At 55.0% G+C, this 19975-nt stretch overlaps 2 protein-coding genes across 2 annotated transcripts; one reads left to right on the forward strand and one right to left on the reverse strand.

Moving 5' to 3' along the window:
• Positions 1 to 6557: 6557 nt before the first annotated feature.
• On the reverse strand, positions 6558 to 7721 carry MYCGRDRAFT_97829 (uncharacterized protein; the record flags this gene model as incomplete). Its single annotated transcript, XM_003847138.1, has 2 exons — positions 6558 to 6704; positions 7422 to 7721. The coding sequence occupies 2 exons, from the start codon at positions 7719 to 7721 to the stop codon at positions 6558 to 6560; spliced, it is 447 nt and encodes a 148-aa protein (XP_003847186.1).
• Positions 7722 to 9887: 2166 nt separating this feature from the next.
• Positions 9888 to 10432, forward strand: MYCGRDRAFT_106647 (uncharacterized protein; the record flags this gene model as incomplete). Its single annotated transcript, XM_003847114.1, has 2 exons — positions 9888 to 10143; positions 10205 to 10432. 2 exons carry the CDS (start codon positions 9995 to 9997, stop codon positions 10278 to 10280), a joined length of 225 nt encoding a protein of 74 aa, XP_003847162.1.
• Between the last annotated feature and the right edge of the window lie 9543 nt (positions 10433 to 19975).

The following is a 19975-nucleotide window of genomic DNA, read 5'->3' on the forward strand; positions in this document are numbered from 1 at the left end:
TGCAGCTGCTCTGCTATTCTGCGACGTGAAATGAGGGTCGACACTCGGACAATCCGTTCAGTCGGCATTGATAGCCATCGATAGACGCCGGCTGGCCATCCGCTGTTGTCGAGGTGGTGGTAATGGAGTGCTTCAAAGAACTGCAGTGCATCTCCTCAGAAAGGCGGGAATTAACGTCGACAGAAGGAGGTTTGTCTGCGGATGAGTCGGACATCAAATGCGCGGCGTGGCCTGGCGAGAATTCGGTGACGATTGCTATGGGAGTGAGGTAGTCCATTTGTCGATTGGTACCTCTGGTGTAGGTAAGGACAGCGAAGCCAGTGAAGCCAGGTGCGTACATGTAAGCATGCCGTACTGGATCCACAATGAAGAGTCAAAGTCGGTTACCGTGAATTTGCGGCCATGTTGCATCAGCCACGGCCTGTGCGATGTTCCTCTGTAACGTAAGACGTAGCACGTCTCAATGTAGTGGAAGACAGGTGTCGAACTCGGCTTGTGCGGATCGTCTTGGGCGGCAGTTCCGAGGGCCATGACCTTGGTGCGGAAGGTCTTGACTTTATCGAGGTGAGAAAAGGCGGACTTGATGGGTCGCGCGGTCGCACGTAGACAGAGAGTGTCGACTTCCATGTCCTGACGGTCGGCGCTGTTGCGGCTGAACTGCTGGCAGAAGTTCCATCTTGGCCATGGCGGACTCTGACCGGATGGAGTGATGGGAGATGACAGTGCGGCTTTTGCACTTCTCGAAGAGTCATCGTAGGAGTAATGGTACGCCCTTCCGACGCGCTGCTGGCGTGGAAGTCGGACGTGTCCGTGCTGTACTGCGGTTTCGCAGGCTTGGTATGGCACCAAAGGAAGACAGATCGAGGTGGATACAACATAGTGGCCAGCGGGAGCCGGTAGCTCATGTTGAGATGGCGTGGAATTGGCGTGACTTGAGTCGAAGCGGAGTGCGCTGTGCAGCGGCAGATCGCCGGCAGAGCGATGTCTGTCCGAGGAGCAGGCTGAGCGGGCGGGACAGACTTTGGGTTGCAAGCATCGATGTCAAGTGCTGCTGACACAGCTGAGTTGGCGGATTTGTGTGAAGACGAGACGGCAGCTTAGCACTACCCCCATTTTGAGTGATTTGTTACCCCTAGTCATCTGGGCGAGCTGTGGGTGAGACGGGCTGCGACAATTTCCCACCGCATAGGTGCTTGCCCAGCTGGCACAAAACGCACGTTCGACGATGTCAAACAATGCAGCGGGCTCGGAAAGTTGGAGTGGAAGGTGCTGAGATGTGACATCCGTATTCGACATTGTCTGACATTCCGGCGGGCTCTTGGAGGTTGGAGACGAACAAAGTTGGCTAGCCGGTACGATTGGTAATCGATGATGCCGGAACAAGGTGGCGACCTGGGCTAGTTGGACTTGGAGGTCTGCAACGAAGGTGCCGAGCCGGTGGGATTCGTATTCGACGTCTCGGCCATGGCGAGGCGGTGAAATTGGTTTTGGCGGGCGCTGCGGCGGACGACGGGCGCACGGAAAGAGCTGGCGGCGTTGTTGTGGGAGGATTGAGAAGATGGCGGAAGGGACGGCTGCTACGACGCGATGGATGGTGGAGATCGGAGTCAAAGGCGTCGGAGTCGCTGGGAAGAGTGTCAGAGTCGTTGCTGAAACATTCTCTTAAAGTGAATGTACTCTGGCTCCTGTTTGATCTTGGTGGCCCTTTGTCCACACGCTGTAACAACAGTCTTGACATTTTCCTCTTCACCGCTCGACACAGCAGGTGCGACAACATGATGCGCGGTTTCAAGAGCAGGGCGTGACTGACTCGGAAGGCAGAGGTTGAACTGTGGTCCTGGGACGTGTGCCGCTGGGGGAAGCTGTCAGTGTGTAGTGGGTGGGTGGAGTGTCGGGATGCACTCACTGCAGAATACACTCACTGCCCGTTCCTGTCTTCGCCAGCGTGAACGCGCACTGCGTTCGATCACGGCGATCCGCTTCACGATGCCGTCCATCTTTGTGCTGACTGCCTTTAGGTAGGCCATGACCTCTTCTGGGACCCTTCCAGGTGCGCTGATCCCGCCTTGTTCAATCAGTGCGCGACATTGGTGTTGACGGTGAGCATTGTGGCGGCATCTTGGTGGCTTGGAGTAGAAATGGGAAGGAAGATAGGATGACTCCATCCAAGGATAGGGACCTGGATGCCGTTCGCCGGCGGGATGTTGGTGTGCAGAGAGTCGATATGCAGGAAAAGATGAGGCCCGGACGTTGTGTCGTGCGTCGATCGGTCCGCGGCTAAGGTGCGTTCTTTTGACTGATTGAGCGGTGTGAAGTCGCTCTCTGCGGAGCTGGCTTTTGATAGTATTGTTTGTCCGCTCTTGCTCTCCGTCGGCCACGAAATTGGTGCTCTTGAGGAGGCTTTGTGACGGCGGTGACATGGGTGGATTGGATAGAGCGCTTGGTTACGCTCGTGCTGTGCGGGCGGCTCGGTCAGAAGGTCAGTGTCGCTGACTTTTTCGCTGTCCGGCTGTCGATCGTGGTGGTGATGCCGAGTCCACGGTCTGGATGTTGTGTATCAAGTCTTTTGCCTCGCTGGCTGGAGGATGCACGACCCGAAATGGCCTCCACGGCTGGCTGTGCTCTGTCATGGTGGTTCGGGTGACGTTGGTATCGTGCATAGCGGGTGGGAGTGGAGCGTCCCGGAGAGTTCGGCTGGACTGACATTCCTGCTCGTGGGGTTGATAGCGGCTGATGAAGATTTCACTGAGATCAAACGTGCCTTCGCGCGAGGCGGTGTGGTTAAGAAACCATCGGCTCTCGTGGTTGTGCCTTGGTCCAGTCTTTGCAAGTCGACGCCGCGTTGACGTGGTCAGCGCTGACAGCTTCGAGTGCTGACGTCGATCCATGCATTCGAGGTTTGCAGGCTGTCTCTTGTGTGTGGTGGGAGAAATCGCGGGACCGAGGTGTGGCAGAGATCGACTGCTCAGAACGAGATTACTTCTGCAAGGAGTTGTCAACACACGCAGAACGAGGCTACTGCGACTGTGGCAACCTTACCTGATTTTGACCAGAAGAAAGCAAGTGCCGGCCGGCGGGTGCAATTGAGGGTGAGGTCAGGTTTGGTGGACTTGTTGGTCCCAATCATGTCAGCTCTGAGCAGGCAGCAGGCAGCAGGCAGCGTATACTCATGGTGTCCCTGTCTGGATGCAGAACGGTAGCGCAGTCCAGTGATCAGCGTATGTATGGTAGGTGATGAGTGCTGGGTGCTGGGTGCTGGCGGCCATGACGGAGGAATGGAAGGTAGCGTCCGAGTGTGTTGATCAGAATTGGGAGGTGGTGGAGTGGTGATGCGGTTAGGCGATGAGGTGTGTGGTCTTCTCCTGGGGAGACAGGAGGCGAGCTCCTTCTTGAAGTCCTGGTGAGGGTGTGGCGCCGATCTGGAGAGAGCGGGGAGATTGCTCAAATGCGTGTGCGACGAAGCCACGCAGCGCATGAGGAGGCGAAACGGCAGTCGAAATCTCGTGACAGCCTTGACGCCGGTCAGTGAACATCCTCAGCGGAAGAGCAAGCAAGTGAGAACGTACTCCCAGCAGTCCCGCACGGCTGCGAAAACGCCACACACATTGAGCGCAGTTGCGAAACTAGGATCGCTGCCGTGCTGAGCAGATTCGAGATCTTTCAGCCTGTGGATTCATGTCAGAAAAGCTCAAGTGTGGTAAAGAAGGGGCGCCCACCAGTCAAACTCAGACTCCTGTTGAGGACAATTTTCAGTCTCCGACGACGACGACGACGAATCCGATTGCCAGCTTCGAGTTTTGGTATCTGTTCAGGCGACGAAGTACTCCGTGGTGTTGCGACCAAGTCATAACGCTTCATCCCCAGCTCTGAGCGAGGGTAGAGACAACGATGGAGGTCGGAGTCTATCCAACAGCGCAACCAGATCGTTCGATATGCGTCCTTCAAGCCATACTGGTTGGTGTTGGAGCCACGTGCGGCGGAAAGGACGGCGCCGGCGATGTCTCAGATGACGCGGCCTTTGTCAACGGGAAGGATAGATCATAGGCAGTGCAGCAAGAGCCGTCCGGGTTGGCGAGACATGCGGTCGTCGTGAGCGAGCCGAGTGTCTTTGATGATCACGCAGTAGTCGATGGGTGCTCCTTGACAAATCCTACGTCGTTGGAATGACTCGACGTCGGCAGACAAGCGCGATTCGGTTTCAAAGACCTTCCCGCCGAGAACGGACGCTTGAGTGCCAGCTTTCCCGAGACCCAGCCCTGCATTTGATCTCTGGCGGTGACATGTAACGATGCGAAGGGTCGTGCTCTTGCTGATAGTTGACAAAGTGGATGCGGCCCAGGGTGGGATCATCACCGCTCGTACGGGGACTGTGCCCATAAGATGTTGTTGATGTTGGTATGATCCGCTCAAGCGATGTGTTCGGTGAACTCTGGTGCGGAAGTCTATGCTTCTTGCGGCGAGGCCAGGTGACGAAGACTGCTCATAGTGCAGTTTCCATTGGACAAGCGCTGCGGAGCGATTGGTGCGGAGCGTTGCAACAATATCGGAGGCGGAGCAGGGCGAAAGATGCGGTGTCAAGTTGGCCGCCACGTTTGCGGGCCGCGAAAAAGGCGTCGGCGTGTATGTTGCAGCGGTAAAGCGTTGCGGCGGCGTGAAACTTGGCAGGGTAGGAAGACGTCAGACTGTCGGTCGAACGTGCCCTTGGTAGGGCGTGCGCAAAGTAGAGACAAGGCACGGCGGGCCATGCAAACGGCGATGAACTCGGTGTTATCGCATGTTGACGCATGCCCTACGCGTAGAGCCACTACCGCTAGTGGTGCGAATGTCGGTGCAGTGAACAGTCGTGACAACGATCTCAGTGAAGCTGCTCGTGTTTGTACTCAGCGTTCGCTCCTTTTGATCCAATGGCACGTTCGGTGTGGGAGGGCGCTGGGGTTGTCGGCGGCGGAAGGGCGCGTTCGTTCGTGTCGTGGCAGTCGTGACCATCGCAACGAAGCGCCAAGATTACCAGTGAGAGACTGAATGGTGCGCTCGTTCCTGGCCTTCGGACATGGTTGTGCGGCCATGGTAGGCGCAGGTAAGCCTCTGTGGCAGGCGATTATTGGCATGGTGGGGTTCTTCTGTACACCTTTGTGGAGGCAGCAGTGAGCGTCTCGAATCGGCGATTGTGGTAGAGGTGAAGGCCGATGATGGCGGATCGATTGTGGGTGAGTTGGCGATGCCGAGACTCAGCAAAAAGCTCGACGTCTTGCAATCGTTGCGAGAGTGGATCGGAACTGGCATGGAACCGGGGGTTGAATTTGACGTTGAGGCCAAGTCCTGCGCCTTGGACGAGGGCGCAGTCGAGAGCGATGAGTTCAGCGCGTTCGTTGGAACTGCACACGTGTGACGTGGAGCGATCTGTCTTGAATTGTTGGAGCGACTGATCGGGTGTTGCGGCGACCGGTGGAGATCCAGTACCGAGTGGACGGTGGAGTTCAGTTGACGGCAAAATCCTGTTGACAGTAGAGCGACTGACAGTGACAGCGCGCAAGGCGGCCCGGGAGGAATATGTGCAAGTCTGTTTGCAATGTGGCCGTGTCTCGAATTCCAGCGACGGTGCGTGAGTTGGACGGCTGCTTCCTACGCGTCCGCAGTAACAACCGTCTCTCACATTGCCACATGTTCTGAGTCCACTGCACCCAGTGCCAGCAATCAAGGTATCCTTCTTTGGGTCGTGATCATTGGAGGAGATGTGGACCTTCTCCAGTCGCCTGCGCTGCGTTCGAGCTCTGTGCCTCCAGCTCCATCTCCTGTCCGGTGGTGCTGCTGGCTGACCGTAGCCGTCATGATCGGGGTCATGGAGGCCTTCCTGCATCTCACGGATGGCTTGGTCGATCAGGCTAGGTCGGTTGGAGTTGTCGTCCTCTTCGACGGAAAGAGGCGACTCGGGTGGTGGATGGAGATGTGTTCTTTCTGATTGTATCCGGCGCCGCGCACGGCATGCTGAAGCTCCAATGTATGAAGGTGTGCGGGACCGTTGGCAAGGCCGGTGGATTGGCATCGCTACCAATGTCGCTGGAGAGTTGTCTTGCTGCGCGTCTTGACTGAAAGCTGCTCGGCGTGAAGCGCGAGGCGACGGCACACTTGTGATGGTTGTCGCGACGCAAGGCGGCATTGCTCGGGTGAAAACGATAGTAGTGTTGCAAGTGCTTGTGCCGCAGGGGGCGATCTCTGTGGATGGGTATTTGATTCTGGCGGCCGTTCAAGGTCGTTCGTGGCTTTGCTTTGGTAAACGGCGAGGAGGTGGTCATTGAGACTTGAAGGTTGAATTCGGCGGCGGGTGAAGCGTCTCCGAATGCGGTCGTTGCTACTGCGAGCAGTAGTCGTGCGAAAAGTGCGAGCAAGGCGATTGCAGAACGCTGGCTTCCTCCTCTGCTGGATGTTAGAAGTCGAATTGAGGGGTCGGACAGCAGCGAGGTTTTGCGGAGAAACATACAGAAACATCTTTCTTAAACAGAAGGCTGCGATTGTGCCGGTGGTACGCTGCATGCAGCGTGTGGTGGGAGGAGATTGCGTCAAGTACAATCATGTAGTGGTGCAACCCTGCTCTTCGTTTCGTCGTTGGTGAAGGCCGGATCAGGTGGTCGACACGGAGCGGCGTAGTAGGCGTACGTGCGAAAAGTCTGGACGGGATCGAGGAAGAGAGCGATAATGAGCGGCTTCTAAAAACAGTGTTAGCATGAATTGACGAAGCTGATGGAAGCTGCCTGAGAACTACCTCACTTGAGCGAAGCAGAGCATGCACTGCAATGTATCGACATGCGCTGAGGTGTCGAGTACGTATTCGGGCTGAAAGCTACATAATCAGCAGCTGAAGGTGTGAGTGTACTTGCCATTTCACCGCCTCGATGCAATCCAGTGTCCGGAGGGTGTGATGTGCCGGAGTGTGTGATGTGTCGAAGTGTGTGATGTGTCCTGAGTGCGGTTCGGAGGCCAGAAACCAGTGTCCAACTGCCGAACTTCACCAAGCGACATCCATCTGCTCCGTGAGGAGTGAGTGTATCTGCAAGCTTTTGACGGCGAGCTGGTGCGAAGCGTGGACTGGAGCCTCAAACCAAACGACAGCTAGTGTCTTGCCGCTCCTTTGCAGGGGATGGCATGGTATCGAAGCAGCCGAACTTCACCATACGACAACCTCCCGGAACAAGTGTCCATGAGCGAGAGTTCGCGAGGAGGTGTCTTGCTTCTCAAAGAGCAGCATTGGTAAGGAAGCGTGGGCTTGTTGACGGTGAGCGGCACCGGTGTCGAGCTTCATCAGCGAGACCATCTTCAGAGCACAAGCTAACGGTCCTTCTCCGCCTGACCGTTATAGCTCACATGAAGGACGTCTGCCAGTTCGGAGAACTGTCTGATCATGAAGCGGCCGGACTTCACCATACGACAACCTCCCGGAACAAGTGTCCATGAGCGAGAGTTCGCGAGGAGGTGTCTTGCTTCTCGAAGAGCAGCATTGGTAAGGAAGCGTGGGCTTTGTCGTCCGAACAGGTGGTGCGATGGTGGTCGTGCGGTGGTGGTCGTGCGCAGGTGGCCGTGCGAAGATGAGTCGGTCGTGCGAAGGTGGTCGTCCACGTGTGGAATTTGTCGGCGAGCTGCAAAGGTTCGTTCGGAATTGATGGAAGGCCAAGGTGAAGTGCGAATGTATGAGTGATGATTGATTGAGTAATGATTGATGAAGGCATTGATGATGTGAGGGTGATGGGTGAGGGTGATGGGTGAGGAGGACAAGTGTTGTTGATGAGTCGTCGCGGAAGTCGCAAAAAAACCTGCCCGCCATGATGAAGGCAGTCACAAAACATGACGCGTCCGTGTGACTTCCTCATACCGCGGTGACTTCCTCATACCGAAATGTTCAGGTTATGAAATTAACAGATCAACCTGAAGTTGTACTGTGGTGCATTGTAGAAATCACGGCGTAAATGGAGCCGATGTCAGCCATTGCTTCAAATCGATGGGCTCTTTTTTGTGAGAAATGTATGTCCATAGTCGGATCCTGTGATGGTGGTCAAGCGCATTTCGTGAAGCATGGAGAAGTCGCAAACCGGTGTCGTTCGAATAAGGTCGTTGCCTTTGGCATCTCTGCGTTCGTTACGTCACTTGACACTTGCCATTGCACGTGACGACGTCGGCGACGAGGAAATCTGCCCGGTGCCTCAATAACTTCACCAACGATACCGTCCCGTCGATGCGCTCCGCAATCCCTCATGACATTGATGCACATGCATGCTCCCGGAATGCTACCGCTTTATTGATATGTACACTCTCCCGGAATTCTACCGCTTTACTGATATGTACACTCTCGATACTCCTCTCGCTCAGCGTTGCATTCTTCAAATACGGACATTCTACCGCACATTCGATGTCCCTGGTCCTCCATTCGACCCTACGATACGGCGCCTGCTACATATCCTACATGATATGTGAAGCATCATCTCGCTATGCATGTTCGATGACCCAATGATCCTGCCATCCGACCCTTCTTGGCCTGCTACCAATTCGACCGACCGTCAACCGTCTTGACGCGAGCGACACCGAGAAAGAAAGATGAGGGGAGAGAGAGAGAGAGAGAAAGGATCTCAGCGAGCTGAATACACTGTCGAACGCCTTGCCGATCACACAAAATCCGCGCAGTTCGCCAAAAGTCAGAGATGGAGATGGAAAAAGGATACTCGCGCAATCCGCCAATTTGCATGCGCCGTCTGTTCGCACCGACAGTCGACGTATACTCGTCCGTCACCTCCGAACTGCCATCGATCGCGTCCGCCCAGCTCCGCCCACCGCGTTCTCCAGCTACGCCCACCGCGTTCTCCGGGCAAGAACTCGAAGCCACTTCTCGCACTTCTCGCACTTCATGACCGCCGGTCTGAGCTCACCTGGCGAATGCAGTTAATGGCCCAGCAGGAAGCGGTGCTTCAGAAGACAAAGGTACCAGCTCGTCGGTCACAAGACTGATCGCCTTGCTATCGTCTAGCATCCATTCACGGCGACTGCTGATGCCTGGTGCAATCCAACACACTTTCGCGGATGCTACGAACGTCAGATTTGTACGACAAAGCTCGAGATGAGGAGGGAGAGACGACTGGGCACTGTTACTCGCCAGTGGAAGCTAGACCGCAATATCTGGCTGCTCTCGCTTCCCAACAGTAAGTCCTTTGCTGCTATGTGCATGGCCGCATCGTAGTTCCAGTGGTATTCCTTGTTAGGACGCTTGCACATCCAGCTTCTCTTTTCGCACTATCAGTACTTCCTCTTTGCATTCTCTTATCAACTTCCATCCGCCCGCTATCGCCGGCAACACCACGCACGCACATTCAAACGACACAGCACAGATTTTCATCCTGCGCTGGTGTCCGCGCAATGAGATACGTTCTCGTCCGAAGCCGGCCACTCCTATACCACGCCAATACATTGCACTGGAGCGAGAGAGATAAGCCCACGCTTCTTACCTTCCTGCAAAGGTGCTCAACAGACGCACTCACTTCTTCGATACACTCACGCCCTACAAAACAGGAGCTGTCGTGTGGCGAGTATCAGCAGTCGGACCCGGGACCCGCAGGCACTCTTGAACTTGTGCTCACAGGATGGGACCGCGCCGCAAGGAATGGCCTGGCAAGTACACTGACTGCTGAACGTAGTTCCAAGCTCGCCGTCACCATGTCCATATTCGCTGTTCCGCTCACAATCGGTTTCTCGCCCAGCATCGACCGACACGAGTCTTCGCCCATACCAGGTAAAGTTGTTACTGGCTGATATTAGGATTGCTCGATATATCGAACGACACGAGTCTTCGCCCATACCAGGTAAAGTTGTTACTGGCTGATATCAGGATTGCTCGATATGGCACTGAAATTGATTTTCACGAGCAGCCCAGCCAGGAGCTGTCGATCACTTAACTCCGCCACCCGACCTCCTCGATCGCCTTTCGCCCAAGCCTGACCTGCGTGCATACAAATCCATGAACCTCCGAGATGCCAGCACTCGAAGCTTCAACCACGTCCAAGCTTTCGCTTGGAGTGCGTGCCCACGCCACCTTCGATCTCTGCCTTTGAGATCAGCACTTAGATCCCGGACGACACTCGGACGTTATCAAGACTTCGTTAAATGGTACAATTTTCCAACAAAAGAACCCTAGACGTCCACCTCCAATGTACTGAAGTTTCCACAGCGTTTTTGACAAGCTTCAACGTCGCTATGATTGTCCTCGTACAGTTCCGGCCTCTCATCCAGCCTGCAAAGACTGAGATGCATGTTATAGCAGCCTATACCCAGACGTACGGACTCGCTCTCAACATACCTTCGGCTCCACAGACCTACCTCCACTACCGACATCGCTCCTTTGAGCTTACCAGCTCAAGCGCGAGCATCGGTGTTTCCATATTTCCTTAGCCGAATGCAGAAGCTGGAAGCAGAGATCACCAGAGCTCCGCGCTACACAAAGGCTCTCGAAACGTACACCGCAGATACTGGCAAATCAACCCACCACTTCCACCGTGCTTCCCTGGCTGTCAAGGAACTCTTCACAGCCATCGCGAGGACTGCGGAGTGCACCAAATCGCAAGTGATCAGAGGCATCAAAACCATGTTCTCCACTTCATGATTCCCAATCATGATCTCGAGCGAGAAATCCACTTTCCTTTCGCACAGCCACTTACATGGCTACTGAGAGGTCTGGCCTTCAGGGATTGGCTTGCCTGCACGATGCTTCCGGTGACAATGCTTCCGGTCACATAATGAGATGAGAAACGCCACCGGTATCGTTCGTTACCGGCAGGTTCTTGAACGATTCACGACTCAAATGACATTCAAGCATTCAGCAGGCGGGTGTATCAGCGGAAGCGGCTATGCCATGCCAGCCGGCGCGATTCCTCCCCTCGATCAGCCGTGACATCCGCCCGGCATTCTGTCCGGATGTTTTGCAACTGCATGTCACTGTCACCACACGACCATGATCAAACATTGGCGATGAAAGCCGCATGTGTTCTTGGCTCACATGCCTTCCAGCTATACGACTGTCAGCGCTCCGCCAGCCATTTCTCGACCTCTCGGATCCTCAACGCATCAACCCAATCGTACGCACTGACAAGATCTCAAAACATGTCAAGGCCGACGCAATTCGCAACTTCATGAAGATGCGTCTTCACTACAGCCCAGGAGACGTCTTTGATCCAAACGACAAACTTTCTTACGCAGTATGGTTCACGAGAAGCGAGATTCATACCGAATATTGAATTCTTTACATCTACTGCAGCGGCACTGATCTCTATCCTGCTTCTCCTTCTCATCATTGCCCATCCTAACTCGGCGCAGCTTTTGAAAGTGGCCTCTCCGGTGCCGTATGGCTCTTCACCTTGGTATTACCTTGAGCAAGCGGTGTCTGCTTAGAGGAGGCGGTCGCAGGGTTTCGTCGGAAGTTACGGTTGAAGGCGCGGACGATGTCCAGTTCAAGGTTCTACGACAGTGTGCGTTAGTACGAACAGGCGAGCAATTCATCGATGCTTCGAGTTGTGCGCGCACCATGCCTTTCGAGGAAGACACGAAGTTTCACTCTCCCGCGGTGAGTGACCCTGGTCCACTGATCTCGGAAGGTTGTGAAAGATCGAAGACATTCCTCTTCCCTCGGCGTCAACGAGGATTCCCCCTCACTCTGGAATGGTCCTCCTTGGCCTTGTTCGTGTTCTTGTCCTTGACCATGTCCTCGCTCACTCTTATCCCTTCGTAAGCCTTTTACTCCAGTAGCTTAGCGCCATGGGAGGCACGGGCGGCTTGAGGTCGAAGATGAGGGCTGTTGTGGGCAGGAGTCGGCCGCTGCGCTTGGTGGGTTCGTGGGTGGGTCCGTGGGAGAAGACGAGAATCGCAGATGGAGACTTTCGTGATTTTCGCGTCTCGGACTGTAGTATGCTGTCGGTGTCCGATGATGTTTGGCTCAGACGAGGGTGGTCTTTGAAGGTGTCAACCTCCTTCGAAGGTGAAGGTTGCCATGCTTCGAGCGAGGGAGGTTCCAGGTTCTCTGCACTGGACGCCAAGACCGTGAACCCCGCACTCATTCATCTCCAACTTCATCACTTCGACTCCCTTCTACATCTCTGACTGCTTCACGCCTCCGTGCTTCTACATGTCCCGCGAAGATCCCAATCCCCGCCGACGACTCGCCCGAACGGCGTTCGACGACTTAGACTCCGTACGATCGTGCTATGGACTCGCAGACAGACATGCCATCGACACACCCCTTCTCGCGATCATTGGAAGACGGCGTCCGATCCACCTCCGACTACAATAGCTGGCCGCAAGGCATCTTCGATCGATCCAACCTCTTCCATCCACCCATGCCATGCGCTTTTCCAAAAGCCACCTACCCTTGCTGCCTCACTACTTCACTTCCCATCGATCGAAGGTGTCCACCCTCGCAGTTTCCGCACCTCTGGAGTCCGGAATACTGTCGCTGAGTAATGTCAAGGTCATCGTCGCTGTCCACAAAGGAAGTGGGTGCATGCCATCTTGAATGGAGCTTGCGGCATTTGTAAAGGAGTGGATGGCTCGGAAGAAGCGAGGGACAGCGCACGGTCGTAGGCGTGAGCGTGAGCGTGGAAGAGGGGATCGCCACTGGTTGTAGGGACAACGAGGGAGCGGAGGTACCCACGCGGGCGAGTCTGAAACTGCACAGTTGTGAATACCTGAGGCCATGGGACGCTCGTCTGAGACTGCACCGGAGATGTGTCTGCATCGATCAGATCTTGCAACTTCACACATGCAAGCGAGCCCTCGAATTGAAACAGGCCGACCATCACTAGACCCGTTCCTCTGTCAATGTGCTCTTCATGCCACAATCGAGGTATCATGATCCTTCGTCTCGCATCATTCGAGTTCTCCGTCCATTCGTCACGATCAGCATCGCTGCTTTCTGCTTTCATTGGATGCGGTCTGCATCTAAGTCGACGACAAATGAGCATATATTTCCAGACATCTACCAACAAATCATTCAGAGTATTGACTTGCACGTCACCGGCACCTTTCAGGGAACACAGCCGTTCTCGTTTCGTCACGTTGGACAGCACGTGCACAACCTCATCGAAAAGCTCGTTTCGTCCTCCGGTTCCAAGGAGGCTACTTACACCACTTCCTCAACCATGCTGCCACTTGCGTCGACTGCACCTCATGCGACATTGCAAAGATCCTTCGGCTTACTCTCGACTGCACATCTTCTTCGCCTCGTCTTCCTTCGAAGCCCCAGAAAAGGGTCAACTGCCACTCTTGTCTCGAATCAGACCGATGGATATTGCTCTCGTTGTCGAGGCTGCTACCCGAGTGCCTCGTTCTTCAGCGTCGTCCGTAGGCAGAGAGGAATGGGAATAATGGGTGCGAAAGAGGAGAAAGTCTTCGAATCTCGGCTTTGAACAATTGGCGAACGACGTTGTGAAACTGATGACATTGATAGCTGCTGAACCTTACGGGCCATTGACTCCGTTTCTCCCCCTGGCGAATATTGCCTCCCACATCTATGGCGAGCTGGAAGAGGTTGGCGACATCTTTTCCAAGGACGGCACCTCTCCTCCAAAAATATTGGCACGTGCGATGTCATCACAATCGCTTTCGACGACGACGATTGCACTCCAATCCCCATCGCCCCGACCTCGTTTCCGGAAGAATCGGCATGAGAAGAATCATCACTATGAGCAGCATCATCAGGACCAGCACATACAAGTGTCACCAACAGAGCTTTGATCCCACCCATCGGCTACCATCACGGCCAGTCCTTTTCGTTACCGACCGCGAGCACCGGAGTTCTCGCCGTGCTACAGCTACCTGGCTATCATAGTATCACCACCTCTACCGCCAGCAGCCACTCATAGTCTTCCGGCGGGTCCAACTGTACCGGAGGCCTTGAAGAGCCAGACCGGCGATACTTGCAGCAAGGCCCTGCTGTTTCGACCAGATGTCTCGCTTAGGATATGCTTGATTTCGTGGAGGGCGCCGAAAGCTACTTTGGTAATGCGGGTTGACTTGGCGTGAGCGACAGCCGATGAACGATGGTCGTGGGTTCGGCGTGGAAGAAGATGGGTGCGGTTTGAAAAATGGTTGGATGGGCGTATCTTGTCATGCCGCTCGGACATCGACCCGCCATGACCACCCCACCGTCAGTCACTTGCTCGCGACCGCGTCCGCACACAAACTCGCCCAGCAATCTCGTACACACTATGAAGACACCCGCACCATAAACTGTCCGAGGGCCAGACGGACAGCGCTAGCAGCTGGAAGACACGAACCTGCTTGATCGACCTCCATCCGGCTTTCCCATGTGATGTCTCCATTCACTGCTCAACCACATATTCTATTTCCTAGACAAACACTCCTTGGCTCTTCCTCGTCCCCGGTACTCTCAACAACCAAGATCCCGCACATCACCCGGACCAGAGTCCGCACACGCCCTCAATCCTTCGGCTTTCACGACGGCGAAGAGCGCATGGTTTCCGATGCCAGCAGCGTGAGGCTACGTTCGTCGCGCGGGAGACTTCGTGGTGCGGCGAGGTGGCAGAGGCGTCCAAGAGGAGCGTGGGCTAGGTCTGTGTTCTCGGTACGAGGACAATAGGCAGGCTTTGAATTTCCTACAAACCTCAGTGGGCGGAGGAGAAGGAGGTGAAGAAAGAGATGAAGTGTCGGCAGACGAAGTCTTGTGCTGACACCTTCCCGTAGAGCTGGTCGGGCCGGACTCCAGCGCAAGCTCCACGAGGCCAGGAGGTTGCTTCGGTGACATACCCGAAGACATTCCAGAATGTCTTTTCATAAATGACCCGGTCATCCCAAGACCTCGCGATGCTGTCGATGCGGCCGTGCGCTGATCGAAGCGCGCCTAATCATGGTGTCAGCCCTCGATCTTATAATGAGGATACGGAGCCGAGGGTAGAATTCCGGAAGTAATGTCGATCTGTCCCGCTCATGCGAATGTCTCGAGGAGTCAGACGAGGGTTCGGCTCAAAGTTCGCGAATTCCGTCCAAAGAGCGACCACGTCCTCCTTGGCTTCTGGAATTTTCTCTGTGGGAGCAACATATGCGGGTTCCAGAGCAGTGGATTCATCCTTCCTTTCTGAACGTAGGTGTTGTTGGCTTCAATGTTCAGATCTGCGGCCATGCACTGCTTTTTCCCTTGTCACCCGCAGTCAAGTCGCCACATCTTATCGTGCCTCGTTGTTCCGAGAGCCTTGTGGTCGTCCTGGCTCGTGTCCTCCATTGTGAGAAGGCGCCGAAAGTTGTTGCGGATTCGTGCTTGGTAGGCTAGCGAGAGGGCATCGGGAGGGCCGCCAAGCGTTTTTGGACGGTGCGACTGGCCTGGAGTGATTGCGGAGTGCACATGTGGTTGAGGATGCTGCGGGAAAGCCTCGAGGCCAGTAATGGGTAAAGGGATGCGGAGGGAGGCATGACTGGCTTGATCAATCAGCGGTATGCGCATCTTCCATTGTGGTCGGGCTGAATCGAGAGGAGGACGATTTCCAGATTCCAGCTTGTAGTAATGATTGTCGACTGCAAAAGTGGAAGTCTTTGCAGGGGAACAAAGTAAAGATACTAAGGTATGACATTCCTGCCAGAACCCATCATTCTCGCCACGAGGTTTGGCCCTCCACACACGCCCATGAACAAAGCGAGCGTGGTCTCCTCTTACTTGCGAAGTTTCCACAGGACGGATAAGTATATATTCTCGGCAGACTCGAAAGCATACCAATGCAGCATCTCAACATACTCCTTCACCCACCTGCAGCTGAGGCTCATCGCTGCAGGGACACGTTGTGATGACAAGCAGAGACAGCGGCGGGGACGACCAACACCTTTCAAGGCATGTTTGATTTCCGCGACAGTTCTCTCAACACAGGTCACACTTTCAGACGTCATCCGAAGCCGACGCGGCCCACGACGATCCTGCAGCCAGTAACTGTGTTAGCCCCATCTTCGTGTTTGGCTCCCTGCATGACACTCCTTCGCTGTCATCGCACACTCCATCCAGCGCCAGTTCTCGACGAGTTTCTTCCATGCTGCGGTCGAGGTCGCTCCGCATTTGTTGCAGGAGATCGAGCGCCATTGCAGACTACTCCCCGTCGGCCCTTTCCCTCTTGTTCTTCCGCCCTGCGCTGAATACTCCGCATCCTTTCCCGCCACCCGGACCCGAGCTCAAGCTCAATCAGAGCAGCCATGGCGCCACCAGATACCTCGCCCAGTCTGACCGCAGTCTCGCCAAGTTCCACAGTGCGATCAGACCTAGTCGGAAGTTGTCTACTCCGAAAAATCTCCTCGAGCAAATCGTAGGTTGGCCGTTGACGTCTGAGATGCTTGCAATGACAGCTCAGCGCAACACGGCGTTCCTTTGCTAGTCTGCGAAAGTTCTTGATACACTCCGCAATATACGGCAGTAAGAGGGGCTCCGAGACAGACGGTGGGTGAGCAACATCCGGTAGGTGAATATTCGGTATAGCCGAAGATGCCACTTGGAGGCCACGATGCTTGGCGGCCAGCACGGTAGCAAAAACGCTTCGTACCACTGCAGGTTCGATCTGGATACCAGCGCTCGGGATCACGAAAATGCCGCAATTGATGCTGTCGTCTTGTTGTAGGCACCCTTTATCGATTTCGCATTGCTATGTTTCCGTCCGGGCGTCCCGTTTGCGATGCTCTGGTTCCGTTCGGTTGTCCAGCAGCTGACAAACGCTTCGGACCCGAGACTGCCATTGCGAACCTCTGTGAACCGCATCTCGAAGAGAGTCCAACACAGCAAAACTGCTGCGGGTCCGGTATAGGACCACGAGGGCCCAACGAGCTCCATCACACATCGGGAGAAGAAAGTTGGGTAAAGCGATTGGTTTGCATTTAGCCAATGGCTTGTAGCCACGAGCATCCTTAAGATAAGACCCCTTCGAGCTCGCACAGTCCACAATGTGCCAGTCTGTGGGAACAAACATGCGCAGTAGCAGGTCGATCGTGCTGCTCTTGATCTCCTTTGCCGACAGCAGGTTCTGCACGGCGTATTCGTATCCAAGCTGCGCCTGCGTAGGTGACGAGTCCTTGAGGCTTGACAGGTCCGCCTTCAGGTTTGAAACATCGACTGCCAACTGCTTGGATAAAATAGACTCATCGTGATAGGGTGGGTCTCGTGAATCCGTTGGAGTCGGAAACTGCACTGACAAGGCTGACGACTTTTGCTTGTCCTTGAGAAGCGATTTGCCAAGAGAAAAAGGATTGGCCCACCGTCTTGGGATGTGGATCTTCATCAACGACGAAGTCTAGACTGAATGAACTCGAGCGTTTGCTGCTTCGTGCATCCGTGGACCCAGCGTTGCCATCGCCCAAATGCTTGCGCTTGCGGCTGATCGACGGCGACGGAGAATGATCATCTTGCAGACCCGGAGGGCCGTGGCGACCTCGTTCGATGTCACGTTCGCTATCGCTGTCATTGCCATCTGGAAAGTAGTCCACCGGGTTGTCAGAGTCGTTGCCATCGTTGCTTCGGGATTTTTGACCCTGAAACCCGCCATCATGGTCGCCATAATCGACAGTGGAGTCTTGATCAGGAGGCTGTGCAGATTGAGAGCGTGCGACAGTTTTGGCACCAGACCTAGCAATCAAAAATTCACGCGTATTCGTTCCTGCATGTTCCGGCCCAAGGCTCTGTCCTGAGACCGTTTTCACTTGTTCAAATGCTCTACTGCCGGCTCCCACTGCAAGTCCGGTGCCATTGCGGTCTCCTTTCACTTGTCCAGATGCCCTGCTACCGGCTCTCACTGCAAGTCCGGTGCCATTGTGGTCTTCATGCTCTTGTCCAGATGCCCTGCTGCCGGCTCTCACTGCAAGTCCGGTGCCATCACTAGCCTCATCGTCTTCGTCTTTGTCTGGAAGGTCGTCCCTCAGGGCTGCGGTCTGGTCGTTCAGCAGGCCTTGAGCCGGGAGCCCTTCCGCTACAGCGGTGCAGTCTGACGGCTTGAAGCGCAAGACCTTCCTACCGGATCGCACCCCACGCTCTCTCCGTGTTCGAGCGATTTGCACGAGCGCCGGCAAAAAATGGTCGAGGTTGTAGCCCGGCTTTTGAACCTTGGCGAGATTGTTCACAAACTCTCGGGTCAGACCACCATGTCCAAGGCGACAAAGGCCTACCAGATCGAGCTTGGTCAAGGGAAGCCAAGCACAGCTGTCTGCTCGTTGATTGCGCGCATCGGGTGGGCTGAGGAGTGAGGCGATGGCGCTTCTGAGGTTGCCGTCCTGGTTGATGATGGCGGAGATCCAGCCATCAATGATGAAGACAGCGTCCTGGCGCGGGACTTGTTGAATACGCCCGAGGCGGAGGAGATCGTGACATGTCACGAATCGATCGTAGAGAGCGTAGTATTTGTTGATATAATTCTTCGTGATGGACTGTCTGTGGACTGACGTCTCCAGACATGTCCGCCGTGTTGAGGAGCTGTCGAGAGTCAGATTCAGTGGAGGTCTAGTTCTATCCAAGTGGGAGAGCAGGGCAAAAGCAAGCTCGATTGACGTAGTTCCAAGCTGAAGCCCACTCCAGTACCTCGATTAACGTCTACATCTCACAACACAGAGCATACCAGCCTCCAACTAATAGAAAGTCAAGTCGAGCGCTGTCACCCGCCTACCAGAATCCGGCACCGACCTTCGATCAAACCACGATCACCGTCGCCAAAATGGCAGACGCAATATGGAGCAGGCCGTCGAGCGCTGTGGCAGCGACACGGAAGAAAGACGAGGACGAGGAGAGTGGAAGGAAGAGATGAAAAAGGCGTCGAGCCTCACTCCGTGCACCTCTCCAAGACCAGGCCCAAGGCTTCTGGCAAGAAGACCACCGCGCCTACACAAACCGACACATCCACGAAGAAGCGCAAGTTAGATGCCCCTCCGAACGGCGACATCGACACCAGCGTCACGAACTTCCGGTCACGTCGCCACAGGTGAACTCGCAGAAGGCAAGGCAAAGGCGAAGGCCAAGGCCAAAGGCAGGAAGGCTTGCACATCCAAGAACCGGACTTCTGACTCGGACGGTGCCGGAGATTGTGACGACCTCCCTCGACCCCACACCTAGCAACCCATGCCTGACTATCGACGACAGCGAAGAAGAGTAGAAAGAGTATGGACACAGGCAACGAGCGCCGAACACGGACGGTTGAAAGACACACATGGTTGACCGAATGCATGGACAAAGCAAAGCCGAAAGCGCGACGTATGGAGGACGTCATGACTCAGGACGGTGGACAAAGAAGCAAGGACGAACGACGGCTGGACATGCCAGTCGACCGTGATACAGGTAGCAAACAATGAGCAGACAAAACACATCTTGTTCCTCTCGCAGTCTTCAACACCCCAAGCAAGTAGTACAGGACTCGATCTGTGGCAAGATTGCTCCATGTAACCAACTCCACACAGTATGATGCTGTCCGTTTTCCGGCCGCATCATCACAGCGGACATCTCTCGGCCCTCGGAAGTGATCAACGGACATATCCAGTATTGCGTTGGTGTGGAGAACATGGCGGACGAGCTCCTCTCCTTCGGCAGAGGAGGTTTCGAAGCCGCACTGGCCATACGACACGCGTACGACACATACAAGCTGGTACTGCGGACGGATCCAGGCCCAAGGCGAGATTGCAAGTCAATGAAGCGTTTCGAACGGAGAAGCTTTGAGAACAACGTAGTAACCATACAGGAGGTGAATACACTCCCCGGTATAACGTTCAACATCAGCACCGCCGAGCGAACCCAGCCACCCTTAGCCAGCGACTGGAAACTTGGCTCCTCTCTCTCTCTCTCTCGCTCCGCCAAAAGCGAACGCCCAACCGAACGCAAGCCCGACACGACCCCAGCGATCACGAACGGACACCTCGCTGCTGTTAGAGACGAAACGGGACTTCTTCGACCCGAATCTGCCGCAGCGAGCTGGATAGAGGTGATATCCAG

The sequence above is a fragment of the Zymoseptoria tritici genome, chromosome 17, assembly GCF_000219625.1.
Source record: "Zymoseptoria tritici IPO323 chromosome 17, whole genome shotgun sequence".
Classification (NCBI taxonomy): domain Eukaryota; kingdom Fungi; phylum Ascomycota; class Dothideomycetes; order Mycosphaerellales; family Mycosphaerellaceae; genus Zymoseptoria; species Zymoseptoria tritici.